The sequence below is a fragment of the Hyperoodon ampullatus genome, assembly GCF_949752795.1.
Source record: "Hyperoodon ampullatus genome assembly, chromosome: 1".
NCBI classification, from domain to species: Eukaryota; Metazoa; Chordata; class Mammalia; order Artiodactyla; family Ziphiidae; genus Hyperoodon; species Hyperoodon ampullatus.
This window is the reverse complement of record NC_136914.1, coordinates 83,671,313-83,691,404: the sequence shown is the minus strand read 5'-3', so window position 1 is coordinate 83,691,404 and position 20,092 is coordinate 83,671,313. Positions and strand designations below refer to the sequence as shown.

The 20,092-nt window shown below is 42.1% G+C and overlaps 1 protein-coding gene across 1 annotated transcript; it reads right to left on the bottom strand.

Annotated features, from left to right (window-relative positions):
• Positions 1–4,975: 4,975 nt before the first annotated feature.
• CHRNA9 (cholinergic receptor nicotinic alpha 9 subunit) lies at positions 4,976–19,732 on the bottom strand (the record flags this gene model as incomplete). Its single annotated transcript, XM_079706780.1, has 5 exons — positions 4,976–5,517; positions 9,027–9,559; positions 17,817–17,971; positions 19,236–19,381; positions 19,669–19,732. 5 exons carry the CDS (start codon positions 19,730–19,732, stop codon positions 4,976–4,978), a joined length of 1,440 nt encoding a protein of 479 aa, XP_079562906.1.
• Between the last annotated feature and the right edge of the window lie 360 nt (positions 19,733–20,092).

The following is a 20,092-nucleotide window of genomic DNA, read 5'->3' as shown; positions in this document are numbered from 1 at the left end:
ATGGGAGTGTTTCCTTGATTTCACTTTCAGATTTTTCATCATTAGTATATAGGAATGCCAGAGATTTCTGTGGATTAATTTTGTATCCTGCAACTTTACCAAATTCATTGATTAGCTCTAGTAGTTTTCTGGTAGCATCTTTAGGATTCTCTATGTATAGTACCATGTCATCTGCAAAGAGTGACAGCTTTACTTCTTCTTTTCCAATTTGGATTCCTTTTATTTCCTTTTCTTCTCTGATTGCTGTGGCTAAAACTTCCAAAACTATGTTGAATAAGAGTGGTGAGAGTGGGCAACCTTGTCTTGTTCCTGACCTTAGTGGAAATGGTTTCAGTTTTTCACCATTGAGGACGATGCTGGCTGTGGGTTTGTCATATATGGCCTTTATTATGTTGAGGAAAGTTCCCTCTATGCCTACTTTCTGCAGGGTTTTTATCATAAATGGGTGTTGAATTTTGTCGAAAGCTTTCTCTGCATCTATTGAGATGATCATATGGTTTTTCTCCTTCAATTTGTTAATATGGTGTATCACGTTGATTGATTTGCGTATATTGAAGAATCCTTGCATTCCTGGAATAAACCCCACTTGATCATGGTGTATGATCCTTTTAATGTGCTGTTGGATTCTGTTTGCTAGTATTTTGTTGAGGATTTTTGCATCTATGTTCATCAGTGATATTGGCCTGTAGTTTTCTTTCTTTGTGACATCCTTGTCTGGTTTTGGTATCAAGGTGATGGTGGCCTCGTAGAATGAGTTTGGGAGTGTTCCTCCCTCTGCTATATTTTGGAAGAGTTTGAGAAGGATAGGTGTTAGCTCTTCTCTAAATGCTTGATAGAATTCGCCTGTGAAGCCATCTGGTCCTGGGCTTTTGTTTGTTGGAAGATTTTTTATCACAGTTTCAATTTCAGTGCTTGTGATTGGTCTGTTCATATTTTCTATTTCTTCCTGATTCAGTCTTGGCAGGTTGTGCATTTCTAAGAATGTGTCCATTTCTTCCAGGTTGTCCATTTTATTGGCATAGAGTTGTTTATAGTAATCTCTCATGATCTTTTGTATTTCTGCAGTGTCAGTTGTTACTTCTCCTTTTTCATTTCTAATTTTATTGATTTGAGTCTTCTCCTTTTTTTTCTTGATGAGTCTGGCTAATGGTTTATCAATTTTGTTTATCTTCTCAAAGAACTAGCTTTTAGTTTTATTGATCTTTGCTATCGTTTCCTTCATTTCTTTTTCATTTATTTCTGATCTGATTTTTATGATTTCTTTCCTTCTGCTAACTTTGGGATGTTTTTGTTCTTCTTTCTCTAATTGCTTTAGGTGCAAGGTTAGGTTGTTTATTCGAGATGTTTCCTGTTTCTTAAGGTGGGATTGTATTGCTATAAACTTCCCTCTTAGAACTGCTTTTGCTGCATCCCATAGGTTTTGGGTCATCGTGTCTCCATTGTCATTTGTTTCTAGGTATTTTTTAATTTCCTCTTTGATTTCTTCAGTGATCACTTCCGTTATTAAGTAGTGTATTGTTTAGCCTCCACGTGTTTGTATTTTTTACAGCTCTTTTCCTGTAATTGATATCTAGTCTCATAGCATTGTGGTCAGAAAAGATACTTGATACAATTTCAATTTTCTTAAATTTACCAAGGCTTGATTTGTGACCCAAGATATGATCTATCCTGAAGAATGTTCCATGAGCACTTGAGAAAAATGTGTATTCTTTTGTTTTTGGATGGAATGTCCTATAAATATCAATTAAGTCCATCTTGTTTAATGTATCATTTAAAGCTTGTGTTTCCTTATTTATTTTCATTTTGGATGATTTGTCCATTGGTGAAAGTGGGGTGTTAAAGTCCCCTACTATGACTGTGTTACTGTCGATTTCTCCTTTTATGGCTGTTAGTATTTGCCTTATGTATTGAGGTGCTCCTATGTTGGGTGCATAAATATTTACAATTGTTATATCTTCTTCTTGGATCGACCCCTTGATCATTATGTAGTGTCCTTCTTTGTCTCTTCTAGTAGTCTTTATTTTAAAGTCTATTTTGTCTGATATGAGAATTGCTACTCCAGCTTTCTTTTGGTTTCCATTTGCATGGAATATCTTTTTCCATCCCCTTACTTTCAGTCTGTATGTGTCTCTAGGTCTGAAGTGGGTCTCTTGTAGACAGCATATATATGGGTCTTGTTTTTGTATCCATTCAGCCACTCTGTGTCTTTTGGTGGGAGCATTTAGTCCATTTACATTTAAGGTAATTATCGATATGTATGTTCCTATTCCCATTTTCTTAATTGTTTTGGGTTCGTTATTGTAGATCTTTTCCTTTTGTTGTGTTTCTTGCCTAGAGAAGTTCCTTTAGCATTTGTTGTAAAGCTGGTTTGGTGGTGCTGAACTCTCTCAGCTTTTGCTTGTCTGTAAACGTTTTAATTTCTCCATCAAATCTGAATGAGATCCTTGCTGGGTAGAGTAGTCTTGGTTGCAGGTTTTTCTCCTTCATCACTTTAATTATGTCCTGCCACTCCCTTCTGGCTTGTAGAGTTTCTGCTGAGAGATCAGCTGTTATCCTGATGGGGATTCCCTTGTGTGTTACTTGTTGTTTTTGCCTTGCTGCTTTTAATATGATTTCTTTGTGTTTAATTTTTGACAGTTTGATTAATATGTGTCTTGGCGTATTTCTCCTTGGATTTATTCTGTATGGGACTCTCTGTGCCTCCTGGACTTGATTAACTATTTCCTTTCCCATATTAGGGAAGTTTTCAGCTATAATCTCTTCAAATATTTTCTCAGTCCCTTTCTTTTTCTCTTCTTCTTCTGGAACCCCTATAATTCGAATGTTGGTGCGTTTAATGTTGTCCCAGAGGTCTCTGAGACTGTCCTCTGTTCTTTTCATTCTTTTTTCTTTATTTTGCTCTGCATCAGTTATTTCCACTATTTTATCTTCCACCTCACTTATCCGTTCTTCTGCCTCAGTTATTCTGCTATTGATCCCATCTAGAGTATTTTTTATTTCATTTATTGTGTTTTTCATCGAAGCTTGATTCATCTTTAGTTCTTCTAGGTCCTTGTTAACTGTTTCTTGCAGTTTGTCTATTCTATTTCCAAGATTTTGGATCTGGGAAATAGAATCTTGGATCATCTTTACCATCATTATTCTGAATTCTTTTTCAGGTAGACTGCCTATTACCTCTCATTTGTTAGGTCTGGTGGGTTTTTATCTTGCTCCTTCTCCTGCTGTGTGTTTTTCTGTCTTCTCATTTTCCTTATGTTAGTGTGTTTGGGGTCTCCTTTTTGCAGGCTGCAGGTTCGTAGTTCCCGTTGTTTTTGGTGTCTGTCCCCAGTGGCTAAGGTTGGTTTAGTGGGTTGTGTAGGCTTCCTGGTGGAGGGGACTAGTGCCTGTGTTCTGGTGGATGAGGCTGGATCTTATCTTTCTGGTGGGCAGGTCCACATCTGGTGGTGTGTTTTGGGGTGTCTGCAGACTTTTTATGATTTTAGGCCACCTCTCTGCTAATGGGTGGCGTTGTGTTCCTGTCTTGCTAGTTGTTTGGCATAGGGTGTCCAGCACTGTAGCTTGCTGGTCGTTGAGTGAAGCTGGGTGCTGGTGTTGAGATGGAGATCTCTGGAAGATTTTCGCCGTTTGATATTATGTGGAGCTGGGAGGTCTCTTGTGGACCAATGTCCTGAGGTTGGCTCTCCCACCTCAGAGGCACAGCACTGACTCCTGGCTCCTCAATTTGGGATGATTTGTTGTCTATTCATGTATTCCACAGATGCAGGGTACATCAAGTTGATTATGGAGCTTTAATCCGCTGCTTTTGAGGCTGCTGGGAGAGGTTTCCCTTTCTCTTCTTTGTTCTCACAGCTCCTGGGTCTCAGCTTTGGATTTGGCCCCGCCTCTGCGTGTAGGTCGCCAGAGGGCGTCTGTTCTTCGCTCAGACAGGACAGGGTTAAAGGAGCAGCCTCTTCGGGGACTCTGGCTCACTCAGGCTGGGCGGGAGGGAGGGGCACGGAGTGCGGGGCGAGCCTGCAGCGGCAGAGGTCAGCGTGACGTTGCACCAGCCCGAGGCGCGCCGTGCGTTCTCCCAGGGAAGCCGCCCCTGGATCCCGGGACCCCGGCAGTGGCGGGCTGCACAGGCTCCCGGAAGGGCGGTGTGGACAGTGACCTGCGCTCGCACACAGGCTTCTTGGCGGCGGCAGCAGCGGCCCCAGCGTCCCACGCCCGTCACTGGGCTCCGCGCTTTCAGTCGTGACTCGCGCCCGTCTGTGGAGCCCCTTTAAGCAGCGCTCCTAATCCCCTCTCCTCGCGCACCAGGAAACCAAGAGGGAAGAAAAAGTCTCTTGCCTCTTCGGCAGCTCCAGAGTTTTCCCGGACTCCCTTCCGGCTAGCTGTGGCACATTAGCCCCCTTCAGGCTGAGTTCTCGCCGCCAGCCCCAGCCCTCTCCCTGCGCTCTGACCGAAGCCCGAGCCTCAGCTTCCAGCGCCGCCCGCCTCGGCGGGCGAGCAGACAAGCCTCTCGGGCTGGTGAGTGCCGCTCGGCACTGATCCTCTGTGCGGGAATCTCTCCGCTTTGCCCTACCCAGGTATGTGGGGAGTTTCTTGCCTTTTGGGAGGTCTGGGGTCTTCTGCCAGCGTTCAGTAGGTGTTCTGTAGGAGTTGTTCTGTAGTGTGCTTTTTTATCTGTACTGCTAAAGGAGAGAATAATTGTGTGATCTAGAAGCCAGACACCTACCACTCTGGTAGGTTATAAAAGGGGTCCTTCTCTATTTCCTCCATTTTCCTGCCCTTGAAATTTTGGACCTCCTGCTTGATTTAACCTGACAGATAGCTATAATATTGATCTGAAGTTGAAAACAAAAAGTAAAGACAACATAAATCCTAATTTATATATATTTGTGTATATATAGATATAGGTATTTCTAATTTGGAAGAACATTAGAGTAGATCACAGAGGAATTTTATTGATTTACCCCCACATACCAAATGCCCACTAATCTGCTCTTGCTATGATCAAAATAGTCATCACAAACACCATAATAAAAAAAATCCACATGAAGAATCGGTCTATGACTTTTGCAACCTTTTTCCATTCGCTGCCCTTGGAATTGGCGGCCTTATGGTCTTTGAGGCATTTGGCAATGTATTCAATATTCCTCGTCAGCACTTTGTACCGTGCACAGTAACTGTCAACATCCTGCGGGTTTTCACCCTGGTACCTCAAGTCATTCTTTAAGAGTTTGTTCATTTCCTTCTTTCTGGGAAGGTCTTTATTTCTGGTTGTCTTCAGATTAGCCTCTGGAAGGTTGCCATAAACCTTCGTGAGGTGGTCCTGCTCCCTGTCTTGGCGGGGGCTAAGGCAGCTCTCACCCACATCGTAGACAAACAAGATCCTAGACATGTATTTCAGGATGACTACCCTGGCCCAGTGTGGCACTGGCCGGGCCTCAGCCCCACAGAAGTGGATATTCATCACCATAATGGTCAAGGCAGTGGAGGCTGTGATCAAGGCCATTGTGGCTATGTAGTATTTGCCTGGAAAATAACAACAACCAAGTTAGCTTAAAACTGTCCTTGTGTTTGGCTCAAAAAGAAACAATCACCTTTTCTAAGGAAGCTGTATACACTGATGGTTACTATTATAGACTTTTGAATAAAACTGGGTTCAAATCCCAGCTCTGTCACTCACTAGACTTGTGACCTAGAGCAAGTTATATAATTCTGGTAAGCCTCAGCTTCCTTCTTAATAAAATGACTATAATATTAGTATCTAACTCATAGGACTATGACGAGGCTTAACTGAGAAGATACAGGAAAAGTTTTCAGCACTGTCCCTTGCCCTGAGTTAAAAGGTTTGTAAATTTTTGGTGAGCTCATGTTGTGAAAAACTTCCACTTTCAACAAACAAATAAGTAAACAATGAATGATCTTGGTCAGTTCTCAGAATTGTCTTTGGACCTTGTTAATATGAAAGCTCATTACCATTGGGGAAGAAAGGAGGCACTGTGTCACTATCAGTCTTTAACATATTTGCGTAAAGCAAATATTCATGAAAAAGGAAAATTAAGGAAGGAAACAATAAAGATGAGGGTACAAATTTCTGAAATGCAGAACAAAGAACCTAGAAGATGAACAAAACCAAAAGCAAGTTTTTTGAAAAGTGTAATAGACTTGATAAACCTTTGATGAGGCCACTCATGGAATAGAGGTGGGAGAAAGAAAGAAAGAAAGAAAGAAAAAGGGGTGCAAAAGAAAAAAGTAAGAGAATAGAAATTTAGAAAACAATAAAATAATATTACAAATAGCTGTATGATAATACATTTGAAAACCTAGATGAAATTTCTACGAATATATAAGATGTCAAATTTAGTGTAGGAAGAAAGAACACTTAAATAGAAATAGGAATTAACCAAATACCTCTATCCACCCACCTTCCAAAAAGCTCTAGAGCCAAAAGGTTTTACAGGTGAGTTTCACCGTATTTTTTTTTTTTTTTTTTTTTGGTGGTACGCGGGCCTCTCACCGTTGTGGCCTCTCCCGCTGCAGAGCACAGGCTCCGGACGCGCAGGCCCAGCGGCCATGGCTCACGGGCCCAGCCGCTGTGCGGCACGCGGGACCTTCCCGGACCGGGGTACGACCCCGTGTCCCCTGCATCGGCAGGCGGACTCCCAACCACTGCGCCACCAGGGAAGCCCAGTTTCACCGTATTTTTAAGGAACAGATAACTCATATCTTACGCAAGTTGTTCCAAAAATAGAAAAGAGGGAAAACTGCCTAGAAAATCTCATTTTATGAAGTAAATTCAGGCTTGGTTCCAAAAGTAGCAAGAAAGGAAATATTAAGGCCATTTCATTTATAGACACATTTGAGAAAGTCCTATAAAAATCATTGACTAACTAAATCCTACGGTGTCTTTAATTGATAATTCATCATGATAAAGAGTTTAGTTCAACATCAGAAAACTGTAATATAATTCACTTACTTAATGGGGGAAAAGAAAAAACTCACATGATCATCTTAACAGATGAAGACAATGCATTTGATAATGAATATCATCTGTTTATTATTTGTTAAAAGCTTTGAGTAAACTAAAAATAAATGGAATCTTTCTTAACATTGTCAAGGCTGTGGGCCAAAAGCCTGGATCAAATGCTACACTTGATGCAGGAAACTTCAACACACTTCTATGAGATTGTAACTCTATTTCATGGGTGCTACAAATAACAAATTGTGACTATTAATAAAGTTCTCAAGATCTGTGTGCACCCTTCCGAAAAAGATACATTTCATATTATCACAGAAACAGAAAAAGTAATGCTTGTAAAATTCTTGAGACATGTTCTGAGACATCTTTCTTCAGAAATTGATCCAGCTTGCTTTTGAATCTTACTGCTAAAGAAGAGAGAGGGATCTGTCAATTGATCTTGCCTCAAACAGGGTTATTATTAGATGTTGTCACTGTCAATCATTTCTGCCTCAGGAGAGGTGATAAAAGTACCAATAAATGTCTTCCTCTTTATTAGTGGTGGTGAGAAAGGAGAGAACCTTCTGTGTCTATTTCTCAAAAAGGTGTACATGAGTGTATGTGTGTGGGGGCGGGGGGAGGTGTTGCTGGGAGAGACATAGCAAGGAAGAGATCTCCAAACAGAGAAACCAATGTAGTAACGTCTAAATACTGGATACAGGAGAGGGTAAAAGGGTAGTACAATACCCCTTTTATATTGCTTTCTAAGTCTCCTGGTGTTCTGAAATTTCTCCTCATTGATTACATTAAAGAACTAAAAATTAGGTCTAGCTTCTGATTCTCATAAGCATCTATTACAACAGCAAGTCATTGAGATAGACGTATTGATCTGGGTGTTATCCTTGGTGGCAGGAAGTAGGTATTAAAGGTGTTAGGATCTCAGAACAAGGGAGGTAAAGGAAAGGGGAAGCAGGGATGGCAGCCACAGTCTATACTCCTTCCCTTAGAGGGACATTTCATTATTGCAAATTCTTTTTTTTTTTTTTTTTTTTTTTTCCGGACGCGCAGGCTCAGCGGCCGTGGCTCACGGGCCCAGCCGCTCTGCGGCATGTGGGATCTTCCTGGACCAGGGCACGAACCCGTGTCCCCTGCATCGGCAGGCGGACTCTCAACCACTGTGCCACCAGGGAAGCCCGTTATTGCAAATTTTTGAAAATGTGTTCTACTTGAGAATCACCTCAGATTCCCAAATCTTGCCCAAGATTGCTTAAAAAGAAAAACAACCTCTTTGGGTGTAGGAACCTGCATTTTAAACAAGCTCTCCCACACCTACTATACCCAGTAAAGGCTGAGAATTATTCTATCAAGGGTAGATGGCAGGCTTAAAAATCCAGCTCATCATTTCCATCACGTTTATCACTCTTCCCAAGAAGAATCCCTTGTGACATGATAATAATAGTCACTTTTCTCTCAGTCCTCACCATATGCCAGGCTCTGTGTTAAGCAGTGGCACAATGAGGTAGCAATTACACATATTTTGCAGATGATGAAGTAGAGACTCAAAAATTAAGTAACTCTCTTAAGGCTGATCAAAGAATGAGTGGTGAAGTCAGAGTTCAAATGAAGATTTCTTTGACTTCAAAATCAGGGTCTTAATCTATAAGCCAGTGGTTTTTAGACTTGAACAAAAAGCTCATCGAAATCACCTCGAAAGCTTTTAAAAGCAGTTTGCCAGGCTTTACCGCCAGAGTTTCTAATTAAGTAGATCTAGGGTGGGCCCTGAGAATTTGCATTTCTAAAATGATGCTAATGCTGTGGGTCCAGAGACCATACTGTGAGAACCACTGCTCTAAACCATATTGCTCTCATTCCTCTTTTGGGTAAACCTGGAGACAGCAAGACCAGCTTTGTTTCCAACAGCCACATCTCTTTTCAGAGATGCCAGCTGAAGACACCAAATGAAGTATGTGACAGACTGTGTTGAGTCTGAAGTTGACCTCATTGTTAGGAGTTTAAAGATAACAGATACAACCCCAGTTAACCACAGTGCTGACTCAAAGTGTAAGACACTTGAACTCACCTATCAGAGGGACATTTTCTGAGGCTGGCATGATCTCTGCCACCATGAGCTGAAATACAGTCATGGCCAACAGTATGGTCACTCCCAGGGAGACCTTTTCCCCAGAGGCTGCTGGGAGATAAAAACTCAAGGGAGCCAGAAAAGATATGAGGACACATGGGATGAGGAGGTTGACAATATAGAAGGAGGACCGCCTCTTCAGAAGGAGAGTGAATGTCACATCCGGGTAAGGCTCAGAGCAGCAGCCATAGGAGATCACATTCTTCACAGCAGGCATGCCATGCACCTCCCACTCCACATCTTCGATGAAGTCGGAGAGGTCTCCGCTGTCCAGGGCATTGAATATGTCCACCTGATTGCCATTGTAGGTCCAGGAACCAAAGGTCAGCTTGCACTGCTGATTATCAAAGGGGAAGTAGGTGACATCCACCACACAGGAGCTTTTGGTGATGGCTGGTGCATCCCAGGTGATCAGCCCATCATACCGCAGGACCACGTTGGTGTTCACAGGCTCAGAAGATTCATCATCAGCCCTGGAGGTCAGAGGAGGAAAATGAGAGCTGCTCGCCAGGACAACTCACCAAACTCCTTACCCTCGATAGCTCACTGCCTTGTGCCCATCATTTCAGTGTCTTGGCAATGGATCACCATTTCTGTCACCCTGGCTTGAAAGTCTGGAATCAACTCTAATTTGCCCTTCTTCTCCATTTCCTGTGAATAGTTAGGGCCGAGTTCTCTTGGATTCTTTCTTTAAAGCATCTCTGCTTTATGTCCCTTCCTCTCCATTCCCAGTGCCACTCTCTTGGTCCAGGTATAATGATTCAAACATCCAGACAAAGAGTAAACGAGGCTAAAATCTAACAGGGGGCTCTGCTTACCTGATTTTGTTAACTGTGGGTACAAGAATATTGAAATAACTTTTTGTTGCTGTTGAAAGAGTTGTACATGTTTACTGTAGAACATTTGAAAAACACAGAGAAAAAATTATTCACCCATAATCTAAGAGATAATAATTTATTCTAGATATAACTTCTTTTTGCTTTATCAACATTTATGCCTTACATCTTGGGGGTACAGAATTTCTGTTTCATTTTGGGGAATGACTCTTTCTCCATGACCATTGTAAGGCAGATGAAACAATGATCAAGGTTCCTCAGCCACCCTTGGCCAGGGGCTGGCTGTGTGACCTGAGCTAGGTCCAAGTGATTCACTCTCCCTGCAGTTTAGATCTTAAGCAGAGTGACCCAAAGACCAAAAAGAGTCACACTGGTGATGGCTCCCTATAAAAGTCAATTAATTATTATTATTATTTTTTAAAAAGCTCAATATTCCCCACTGTCTTGAACTGTAGAGTAGTCCTGGTTTGTCCTTTCCAAGGCCTGGTCATTGATTTTTTTCCTTTAATTCAGTGAGCTGTACGATATCCTTCCAACAAATTCCTTTTGTCACAAGGTAGACAAAGTCAGTTTCTAATGCTTACAGCCTTAACTGATATGTTTCTGTTAATATTTTAATGCACATTTTTCCAAGTGTTCCTTACGATTTTTTCCCTACAAAATATATTACGGCTAAATGTAATGTGGTTTGCTGAATTAGATTCTGGAACAGAAAAAGTACATTAGTGGAAAAACTGGTGAAGTCCAAATAGTCTGTAGTTTAGTTAATAGTATTGTATTAGTCTTGACAAATGTACTATGGTTACGTAAGATGTAACATTAAGGGAAACTGGGTGAAGAATAGACAAGAACTCTGTACCATCTTTGCAACTTTTCTGTAAAATTATCTCAAAATAAAAAAGTTAATTTACAAAAAAAACATTGAGACAATTTAAAAACATATATGATCATCTGTTCATATTCTTTTGCAACTTTATTTTTGTGACTAAATGGTATTCAATTACATTCCATTATAGAGATGTGCCATAGTTATTTAACCAATTCACCTATTTTCAACATTATGGTTGTTTCCAGTTTTTACATTTACAAGCAATGCCGCAGTGAACATCTCTGTAGTCAAATTGTTGCGTTTATCCACTGACTCTTTCCTTAGGTTAAATTGCTAGATGAGGGTGTGTTAGATCAAAGAACATGTTTTAAAAGTTTTTTCCTACTTATTAAAATTTAGGTACCACAATGTTAACTGTAATGGTCTGATTGGGTCCACTCTAATCAGAGCATTACAGCTGAATTGTGGCGCTCGATTTTTAATGGAGGTCTAGAGAGGGGATCTTTAACGTGGTCTTGTGAAGAGAACAAAATGAATATTTTGAAAATGCCTGAACCTACCCTCTGTAACAATTAGAAGTATATATAGTTAGCTATATGAGAAGTGAGAACTGGAGGATGGGAACTCACCCATCCTACCTTCCTTGGTGTAAGAGATCTCGGGGTCAGAGAGAATCTATCTGGAGCTAGAATAATTGTATTAGTCATGGTCCCTGCAGAAAGTGGATGGCCCACTCAAATTAGATAATTTGAGGAGTGTTTAATGCAGGGACTATTTACAAAGGTATGGATAAGGTGTAGGGCAACCACTCCAGGGCTAGTAACAGCAGAGCTATTACCATTCCTGGGCCCGAAGAGGTGAAGGGAAGGTGCAATTATCAAGACCTGGAAGGAAAGACTTGCTTAAGAGGATCACCATGATAGGAGTTATACCTTTCTGTCAAGGGACACAGCAAGCCAAAGATAATAACTCTATAGGAAGAGAGCAAGGGAATACATGCCCTAACCTCACTCCCTTTTCTCCCTCCAATTGCTCACTGGTGCTTCTCATTGGCCCAACCCAACCAGAAGCCAGAGGACAAAGGAGCCCACTGTCTGAAAACATCACCCCAGCTACTCAGGAGGAGTTTAAAGACATTACTATTTAATTACTTCATGACCAATGTCTTGTTTTATCTCCCTGGTTTCTCTGATCACATCTTTTTACAGCTCAGCACTTGCACTGGTTTCCTATGGCCGACCAAATACTTCCAAATATCCTAAGTTCAGTGTCCTAGATGTTCCATGATCTACTCCCATCCCACTCTGTAGCCTCCCACTGGTCTCTGATGTCTCCCACTGGTCTCGCACACCACCAATCAAGGCTGAAACCCTAACAGATCCTGTGAATGTCTCTCCTTTACTCAAACTCTTTCTTCTATCTATAATACCCGCCCCACTTTCTGCAAGTATAAATCTAATACATCCTTCAAGACAGCTCAGATGCCTACCCCTCTGAGAAGCCTCGCCTGCCCCTACAGTCTGATGAAATCCCTTCACCTTTGAAGGGCTCTGGCACTTTATTTCTGTGTTATGAGGGGCTTACATTTTACATACATTTCTTATTGGACTGTTCATTGAGGTCAGAGACTGAGTCTTAAAATCCTAACCCCTCAACACATGACTGAATGCCTTGCACAGAAGAAGGATTTAACAAAGGAAGGTAAGTGGGTAGGTAAGTGGGTTGATCGAATCAATATGGCTCATTCTCCTTTAGAAAGTAGCAATGACATCACAGAAATATCACAGAGAGATTCGGGTTAAAATCTTGGTCTGTTTTTGTAACCTTGAGCAAGTAACATTTCTATCACCCACCTGTAAAAGTAGAGGTTATAATACCTTAAGGTTTTTTTTAAAATGTTATATTAAGTAAATAATTAATCTATTAATTTCTTATTACTGCTGTAAAAACTTACCACAAACCAAGTGTCTTAAAATAATACAAATTTAGCATCTCTACAGTTTTAGAGGTCAAAAATCCAAAAATCAAGGTTTAGGCAGGGCTGCATTCTTTCCAGAGGCTCTAAAGGAGAGTCCATTTCCTTGCCTTTTCCAGCTTCTAGAGGCTGCCTGCATTCTTTGGTTTAGGGCTCCTTCCTTCCATCACTCTGATCTCTGCTTCCTTTGTGGCATCTGACTCTCCCACCTCTCTCTTATAAGGACTTGTAAGATTGTTTCCATTGGCCCCAGCAGGGTAATCTCCTCTCAAATCCTTAATTTAATTACACCTGCAAAGTCCCTTTTGTCATGTAAGGTGACATATTCACAGACTTCAGGGATTGGGATGGGGACACTCTGGGGGCAATTATTTTGTCTACCACACTATGTAGAGCCCCAATTCACTGCCTGACACATAGTAAGTGTCCAATACATATGAGTTTCTTCTCTTTCCCTTCCCTCTGTTTCTAACTGGGTTCTTTTTTCCCAACTAGAAAATGAAAAAAATTACAGGGACAAAATTTCAAAATGGAGGTCGAGAGGGCAGGGTTCAATAATATGACCCTAAGAGATTATTTAAATTGTTTTCCTCTTACCTTCCCTTTCCTCCAACACTTAGTGCCCTTCAGGCAGTCCCATTCTCTCCTGATCAAAGACTGAGCTGACTTCAGCTTCGCACTTGAGCAGAAAGACCTTTCCCAGCAGGGGCTGTAAGAAGCCAGATCCCCAGAACTGGAGAAGTGTGGGCTGGTGAAGGAGAGAACAGTGAGAATCAGCCAGTTTTTCTGGTACCAGACAGTGCCTGGAACCTCGACATAGGCTTGTCTCTTTACTCAGTCCCACAATCCACCCTTTTTCCCATCTCCAATGTCTCCGTCTTTCGTGTGTCCCCCTTATCTTCCCTTCCATGTCAAAAAGAAGTCCCTCTCAGGCTTCCCTGGTGGCGCAGTGGTTAAGAATCTGCCTGCCAGTGTAGGCAACACGGGTTCGAGCCCTGGTCCAGGAAGATCCCACATGCCACAGAGCAACTAAGCCCATGTGCCACAACTACTGAGCCTGCTCTCTAGAGCCCGCACGCCACAACTACTGAAGCCCGTGCGCCTAAAGCCCGTGCTCTGCAACAAGAGAAGCCACGGCAATGAAAAGCCCATGCACCACAATGAAGACCCAATGCAGCCAACAATAAATAAATAAATAAATAAATAAATAAATAAATAAGAAGTCCCTCTCTTTCTTTTCAAGGCTAACTTCTCTTCTTGTACTGTGACTTCTTTCCTTCCAGGTCTCTTTCAGGATTTCGCCTCTCTTGGTCTCTCTTATTCTCTCTGGCTCCTCTAATCCCCTCCCAACTCTGTTCCCAAGTCTCCCTACCAACTTCCCTTCCTCCCAGGCCCCTCCCACCTCTCTCCTCTCTGCACACGCTCTCAAGTGTAATTGATGCATGCTGCTTTCACTTCCCCATCTTGCTTGTATTCTTGCAATTTGGCTTCTTCCCAACTTTCAAAGTGTGCTCTTTCAAAGGTCACTCATGACTTGCAAATGCGCAAATCTAAAGACTCTTCTAAGAGTCTGCCAACCCTTCCCAAGCACTTCACGCTGTGAGTTGTTCCTAGACATCCTTTCTTCCCTTGGTTTCTATGAGGCAATTCTCTCAGTTCTCCTTCTACTCCTTTAACCATTTCTTCTGAATGTTCTCCGGAAATTTCTTCAGTGAAGAAATTCTCCAACTTTATCCCCAGCCATTTTCTTTCCCTCCTTGAGCAGTTCTATAAGGGCTTAAAGGGCTTTTGATAGCTCTAGCCGTGACCTTCTTTCCAAGCTTAAAACTTGCCTTTGCAATCTCTTTGTTGGTTGTCTCCTCTGTTCCTTTTGTCTCCCAAACTGAACAGGTCTCACACCAAACTCATCATCTTTTTCTCCAAACCTGTTCCTCTTCTGCCTCCTTTATTTCCAATGTCATCTTTTTTTTTCTTTTTAAGGAGTTTTATTGATATATGATTGGCATACAATAAATTGCATACATTTAAAGTATACAATTTGATAAAATTTGACATATGTATATCCAATCTCATCTTACAGTTTTTCCATTCTTTCAATTCTCTAAGCTACTTAAGCAGAACTTAAAGCTAAATTGTAGACAAATCTTTCTGAGTACAACAGGGTACCCAATTTCTCACTAGGTCTAAAATCCAAGTATTAAACCGGTCCATTAAAATCCAACCATTAAAACTCTCTCATAATAAACACACTTCTGAAATTTCTGTAATCCACTCTTTACCTAACCTAAAAATGTCAGGAATCCTTGCACCCTCTTATACTAACCATTATATTGGCCATATACCTATACTAAACAATCCCACCAGGACTTTGAGCCCCAATTTACTTATTCCTTTACTGACTTGGTAACAGCCAATATCTGCTTGAGTCATTATATTGTTAAAGAGCTCACTACCTCTTGGGAAAATTCATTATTCAAATTATTAGTTTTTTTTAAAAAATTGCATTAAAATGCAATTAAAAAACCCTTTACCTTCTACTCATTGTTTTGGGTTTTGTCCTCTGGAGGAATTTTCTCTTTTTTCTCTACCTTATTTTTCCTATGATTGCCTATGACAGCCATCAAGTCTTCCTAAGGACCTCTCTCTTCCAAACTAAGCATCAATAAATTCGACCGCTCCTCATATGAAATAGCTTCCAGGCCCAGGACCATCCTGATCAATCCTCAGCAAGTCTAACCCATGGATTCAGGCACCAATGGTGAATCTAGATGTTAAGCATCTTCCTGCCCAAACTATCTTTATCACACGTGACTGGATCACCTGCTTTATACCCCTCTTTATTCTCCCTACCACCACTCAGGAAGCCCATTTTGTGGTCTACAAGTTTCTGTACCAGTTTCTGAGAAGTAGTTATATTATGTCAGGGAGCAGAAGATTCTGCAGGTCCAGGGATTCAGCTAGAAGGACCAGGGTCAGGGTCCTTCCTGGGGACCCCAAAGGACTGGGGTCCCTCCTTTGCCTGGTCCTCTAACTCTCTTCTATTCTCATTTCAGTTGTTTAAAGGAATGCAAATGACATCCAACCATAAGTCCATTTAGGGTTTCCTCTGAATAGTAAAACTCTGATGTTACTGAGAAGGAGAACACACAGGAAAATAGAGGATCCAAAACAGAACTGTCCATGATAGGAGGGGAAAGAAGACTAAAGAGTCAATCCAGAGGAAAAGAAAAGAGTTGATGAATCAGTGTGGTGAAAAGGGTCTGTGTGTGAAAGAAAAGGGGACCAGAACTCACACTTCTCAAAGCCAGCGATCTGGGGGGGAAAGGACGGAGAACGGGGACAAAATTTACCAAAGCCACAGCAGGTTTGTGTGAGCTTATGAGTGCATAACTGGCTGCTCTGATAAAGGGGGACTGGGGTAGGCTTAACTTAGGTCATACCAGCTCGGAAAGAAGTGTTTCAGTAAGAGCTGGGCACTGCTTCAGTCAATCAAAGCAGGAGGAAAAGGAGAACCAGCCTTCTGTTTTTCTCCAGGGAGAATTTTGAACTTATAGAATGCTGTAAGTGTTCTATGTAAAGTGTATCCTCTGATTACTCTCCTGCACCCTGTGTGTGGGACAAGGTAATGGACATCCTGGCTCATTCTCTTGCCTGCTATGTATGTGTATGTGTGTGTGTGTATGTGTATGTTGAGGGGGGTGTGAACCAGAGTACTAAAGCACCAGCACTTGGATGTGATCTTGCTTGGGAAGAGTTGCCATTCCAGAGTGGGGAATGGACAGCAGCATCAGGGCTATGATTCATGAGGTCATGACCCTTGGACAAGCTCTCTGAGTAAGGACTGAGACTAAAATCCAGGCTGCAACCTACCAGTTGCTTCTTGAAGGGAAACTCACGTCCAGTAGAGGGCTGAGCTCTCCGGAGAGTCCCCCTGAGCTGCTCCTCATTCACATGGCTCTGCTCAAAGAGAAGCCTTTCCCAACCCTGAGAAACTTGAGTTCCAGAATAAAAAGAGAGAGGAGCCCCTTTGACAACAGGTGGAGCACCTGAACCTGAACTGAGACAGCTGTCTGGTTCCTTCTCAAAGTGTGATCTGTGCAACAGCAGCACTACCATCTGGAGCTTATAGAAATGCAGAACGTCAAACTCTACCCCAGACCTACTAAATCAGAATCTGTATTTTAGCAAGCTCCTCAGATGATTCGTGCACACTTTACAATTTGAGAAACTTAAACCTTACCTACCCACTCACCAAGGCCCCTTGCTTTCGGACCAGGAAAAGGCCAACTGGTGATCTTATGATATATTTCATCTTCCACTCCATACAAGGTCCAAATTCCATAGGCCAGCTTCTAGCAGGCCCATTCTGATTTAATCTTAATCGTATCATGTATTTTTGATATATGATCTTAGACAAGGGAGCACCACTGTTAAGGGTTGAATTGCATCTGTGAACACTTCGTATGTTGAAATCCTAGCCACTGGCACTTCAGAATGTGACCTAATTTGGAACAGGGTCATTGCAGATGTAATTAGTCTAGAAGAGGTCATACTGGTGTGGTGTAAACACCTAATTCAACAAGACTGGTGTCCTTATACAAGGGAAAATATGGACACAGACAACACACAGGGAGAACACCATGTGAAGAAGAAGGCAGAGATTGTGTGATGCTTCTACAAGTCAAGAAACTGAAGATTGCCAGCAACCACCTGAGAAGCTAGGGAAGAGACAGGGAACAGAGTCTTCCTCACAGACCTCAGAAGGAACCAACCTTACCAGTACCTTTATCTTGCATTTCTAGCCTCCAGAACTGTGAGACAATAAGTTTCTGTCATTTAAGCCACCCAGTATGTGGTACTTTGTTACAGTAGCCCTAGAAAACTAACACGGCTTCTAATACAGTTTCTCATCTGAAAAGGGGGCTGTAACTCTAAGATTTTATTATCTGAGGTTTTATGACCTTCACTTCAGGGACTAGGAACATGAATAAACTTAACTTCATGCATGTTTGAAACATTCATTTTCCATTATGTTTACATTCTGTTACATCAATAAATTCATTCCTGAGAAACTACTGACTTGCACTTACTTGTTATACAGGACAATATCCGGCCTCCACACCAGGTCGCTGGGGATCCTGATGGAGTCCAGTCCATCATACTGGTCTCGATCCCACGTGAGATATGCATCATGCCAGATTTGGCGGATCCACAAATAGGCAGTCAGAATTTGATTTCTTTCATCCTGCACAATTAACCCAGATATAACTTTATCCCATCAACACCTCAACTGAATGCACTTGTCTCTAGAACACTCATCTTTAAAACAGGAATTCCAAGAACACTAGTCTATTTCCAATAAGTAAGTGAGAATTTTTCCAGTCTATCCCCTTGATTGACTGCCAGGGAAGTGTTTTTTTCTGTGATTTAGTGTTCGGAATGTAAAGTGGACAAATATTTAAATCATCAGATCTCTGCATGGATCAACTGCCCAAATTTCTCTGAAAATAGATCAACCGATGATTCTTTTGAATTAAAAAGTCGGCAAACATCGATAATGTACCAAAGAAAAGTCTTTCAAGTTTCATAACGTCATGTAATTAAACACATATAAGCATTATATAAGGTAAGTCATCTTAAAACACCAGCTTTTGGGCTTCCCTGGTGGCGCAGTGGTTAAGAATCCACCTGCCAATGCAGGGGACACGGGTCCGAGCCCTGGTCCGGGAAGATCCCACATGCCGTGGAGCAACTAAGCCCGTGCGCCACAACTACTGAGCCTGCGCTCTAGAGCCCAAGAGCCACAACTACTGAAGCCCGCGCGCCTAGAGCCCGTGCTCCGCAAGAAGAGAAGCCACCTCAATGAGAAGCCTGCGCACCGCAACGAAGAGTAGCCCCCGCTCGCGGCAACTAGAGAAAACCCATGCTCAGCAACGAAGACCCAATGCAGCCAAAAATAAATAAACTAATTAATTTAAAAAAAACCCCACCTTTTAAAAACTGGGGATAAAATTTATATTATATGAAACTCACCACTTTAACCATTTTAAAGTGTACAGTTCAGTGACTTTCAGTTTATTCACAATGTTGTGGAACCATCACCATTCTCTACTTCCAGAATATTTTGTCACCCCAAAAGAGAAAGCCTATGACCGTCAAGTAGTCTATCACTATTCCCCCACTATTCCCACAGCCCCTGGCAATCACTACTCTGCTTTCTGTCTCTATGCTTTTGCTGATTTTGCACATTTCATAGAGATGGAACATGTAATGTGTAACCAACTTTCTTTAGATGATCTAAGACTGTTAGTGTTAATGGCCAGGATTAGGTAATTTAGTGAAATTAATTTTGTAGAAAGCTTTCTTCCCCTGGAGTTCCCTTCTCCCATCAGCTTGCACACAGAGCTCTCTGTTCTCACTTTCTCTCAAATTCCCAGTTCAGACACCCCCTTTGGAAAGCACTGTTAGTTTCATTCTAAACATTTCAGAGTTACCACTATGTTACTCACCATATCCTTAATCTGAGAAAGTGTAATCTGGAGCGTGACATTCAGGACTTTATCTGTATCCTCTACTGGACGAAGAGCATTGGAATAATCTTCAAAAATGTCATTAAACAACTTCTGAGCATATTTTCCATCTGCTGTTTCTCCAGCTGCTCAAAAGAAGGACCTGATCAACCTTCAGTGTCATGTATATTTCAAGGCAAAGAACAGCAGTCCAAGGACTAGAGTTGGGGATAATCTAGCATCAGCTAGGGACAAGCTCTAGGTCGATGAGAGTTATTTTTCTGGCACACCCTACAGGATTATGTATGAGTCAGTAAAAAGACGAAGTACTTCCTTGCAGTTAGAACATTTGTTCTTTTTCCTGGTCCACCTTAAAACCCAAAGAAGTGGCCCCAGATGAGCAACAATGGTTACATGCCCACCAGCCTCTTACCTCTCAGTCTGGAGGCAGCAAAGTAAATCCAGCAAAAGGAGATGCAGAAGTGGGGCCAGTTCATCTTTTTCCTAAGCCTCTGTAAATTCCCAGCCAGGCAGTGCGGTCTTCCAGTTCTCTCTGTGAATGGGAAGGGTCTGGTCACAAAGCACCCACTCTGCTACTGTCTCTGCACAGCAAAGAGCTCAGGCTTGCAGTGCACGGAGGGCCCTAGGTCCTGAGATCCCTCCCCATTGGTAATCTGAGACTGGCAGCTCCAGTAGCTGAGAAGTCAGGAGCCCCAGGTGGGTTAGGTCAGGCAGTGCTGTTCTGGGGGAGCCACCCTGGTTGAGCATCCCTAGCTACCTTCAGCAGGAATATCCAGACCAAACTTTCAGGGCAAGAGAGGTAGGAGTCCGACACTCCCTGAGATTCCACCTAAGCA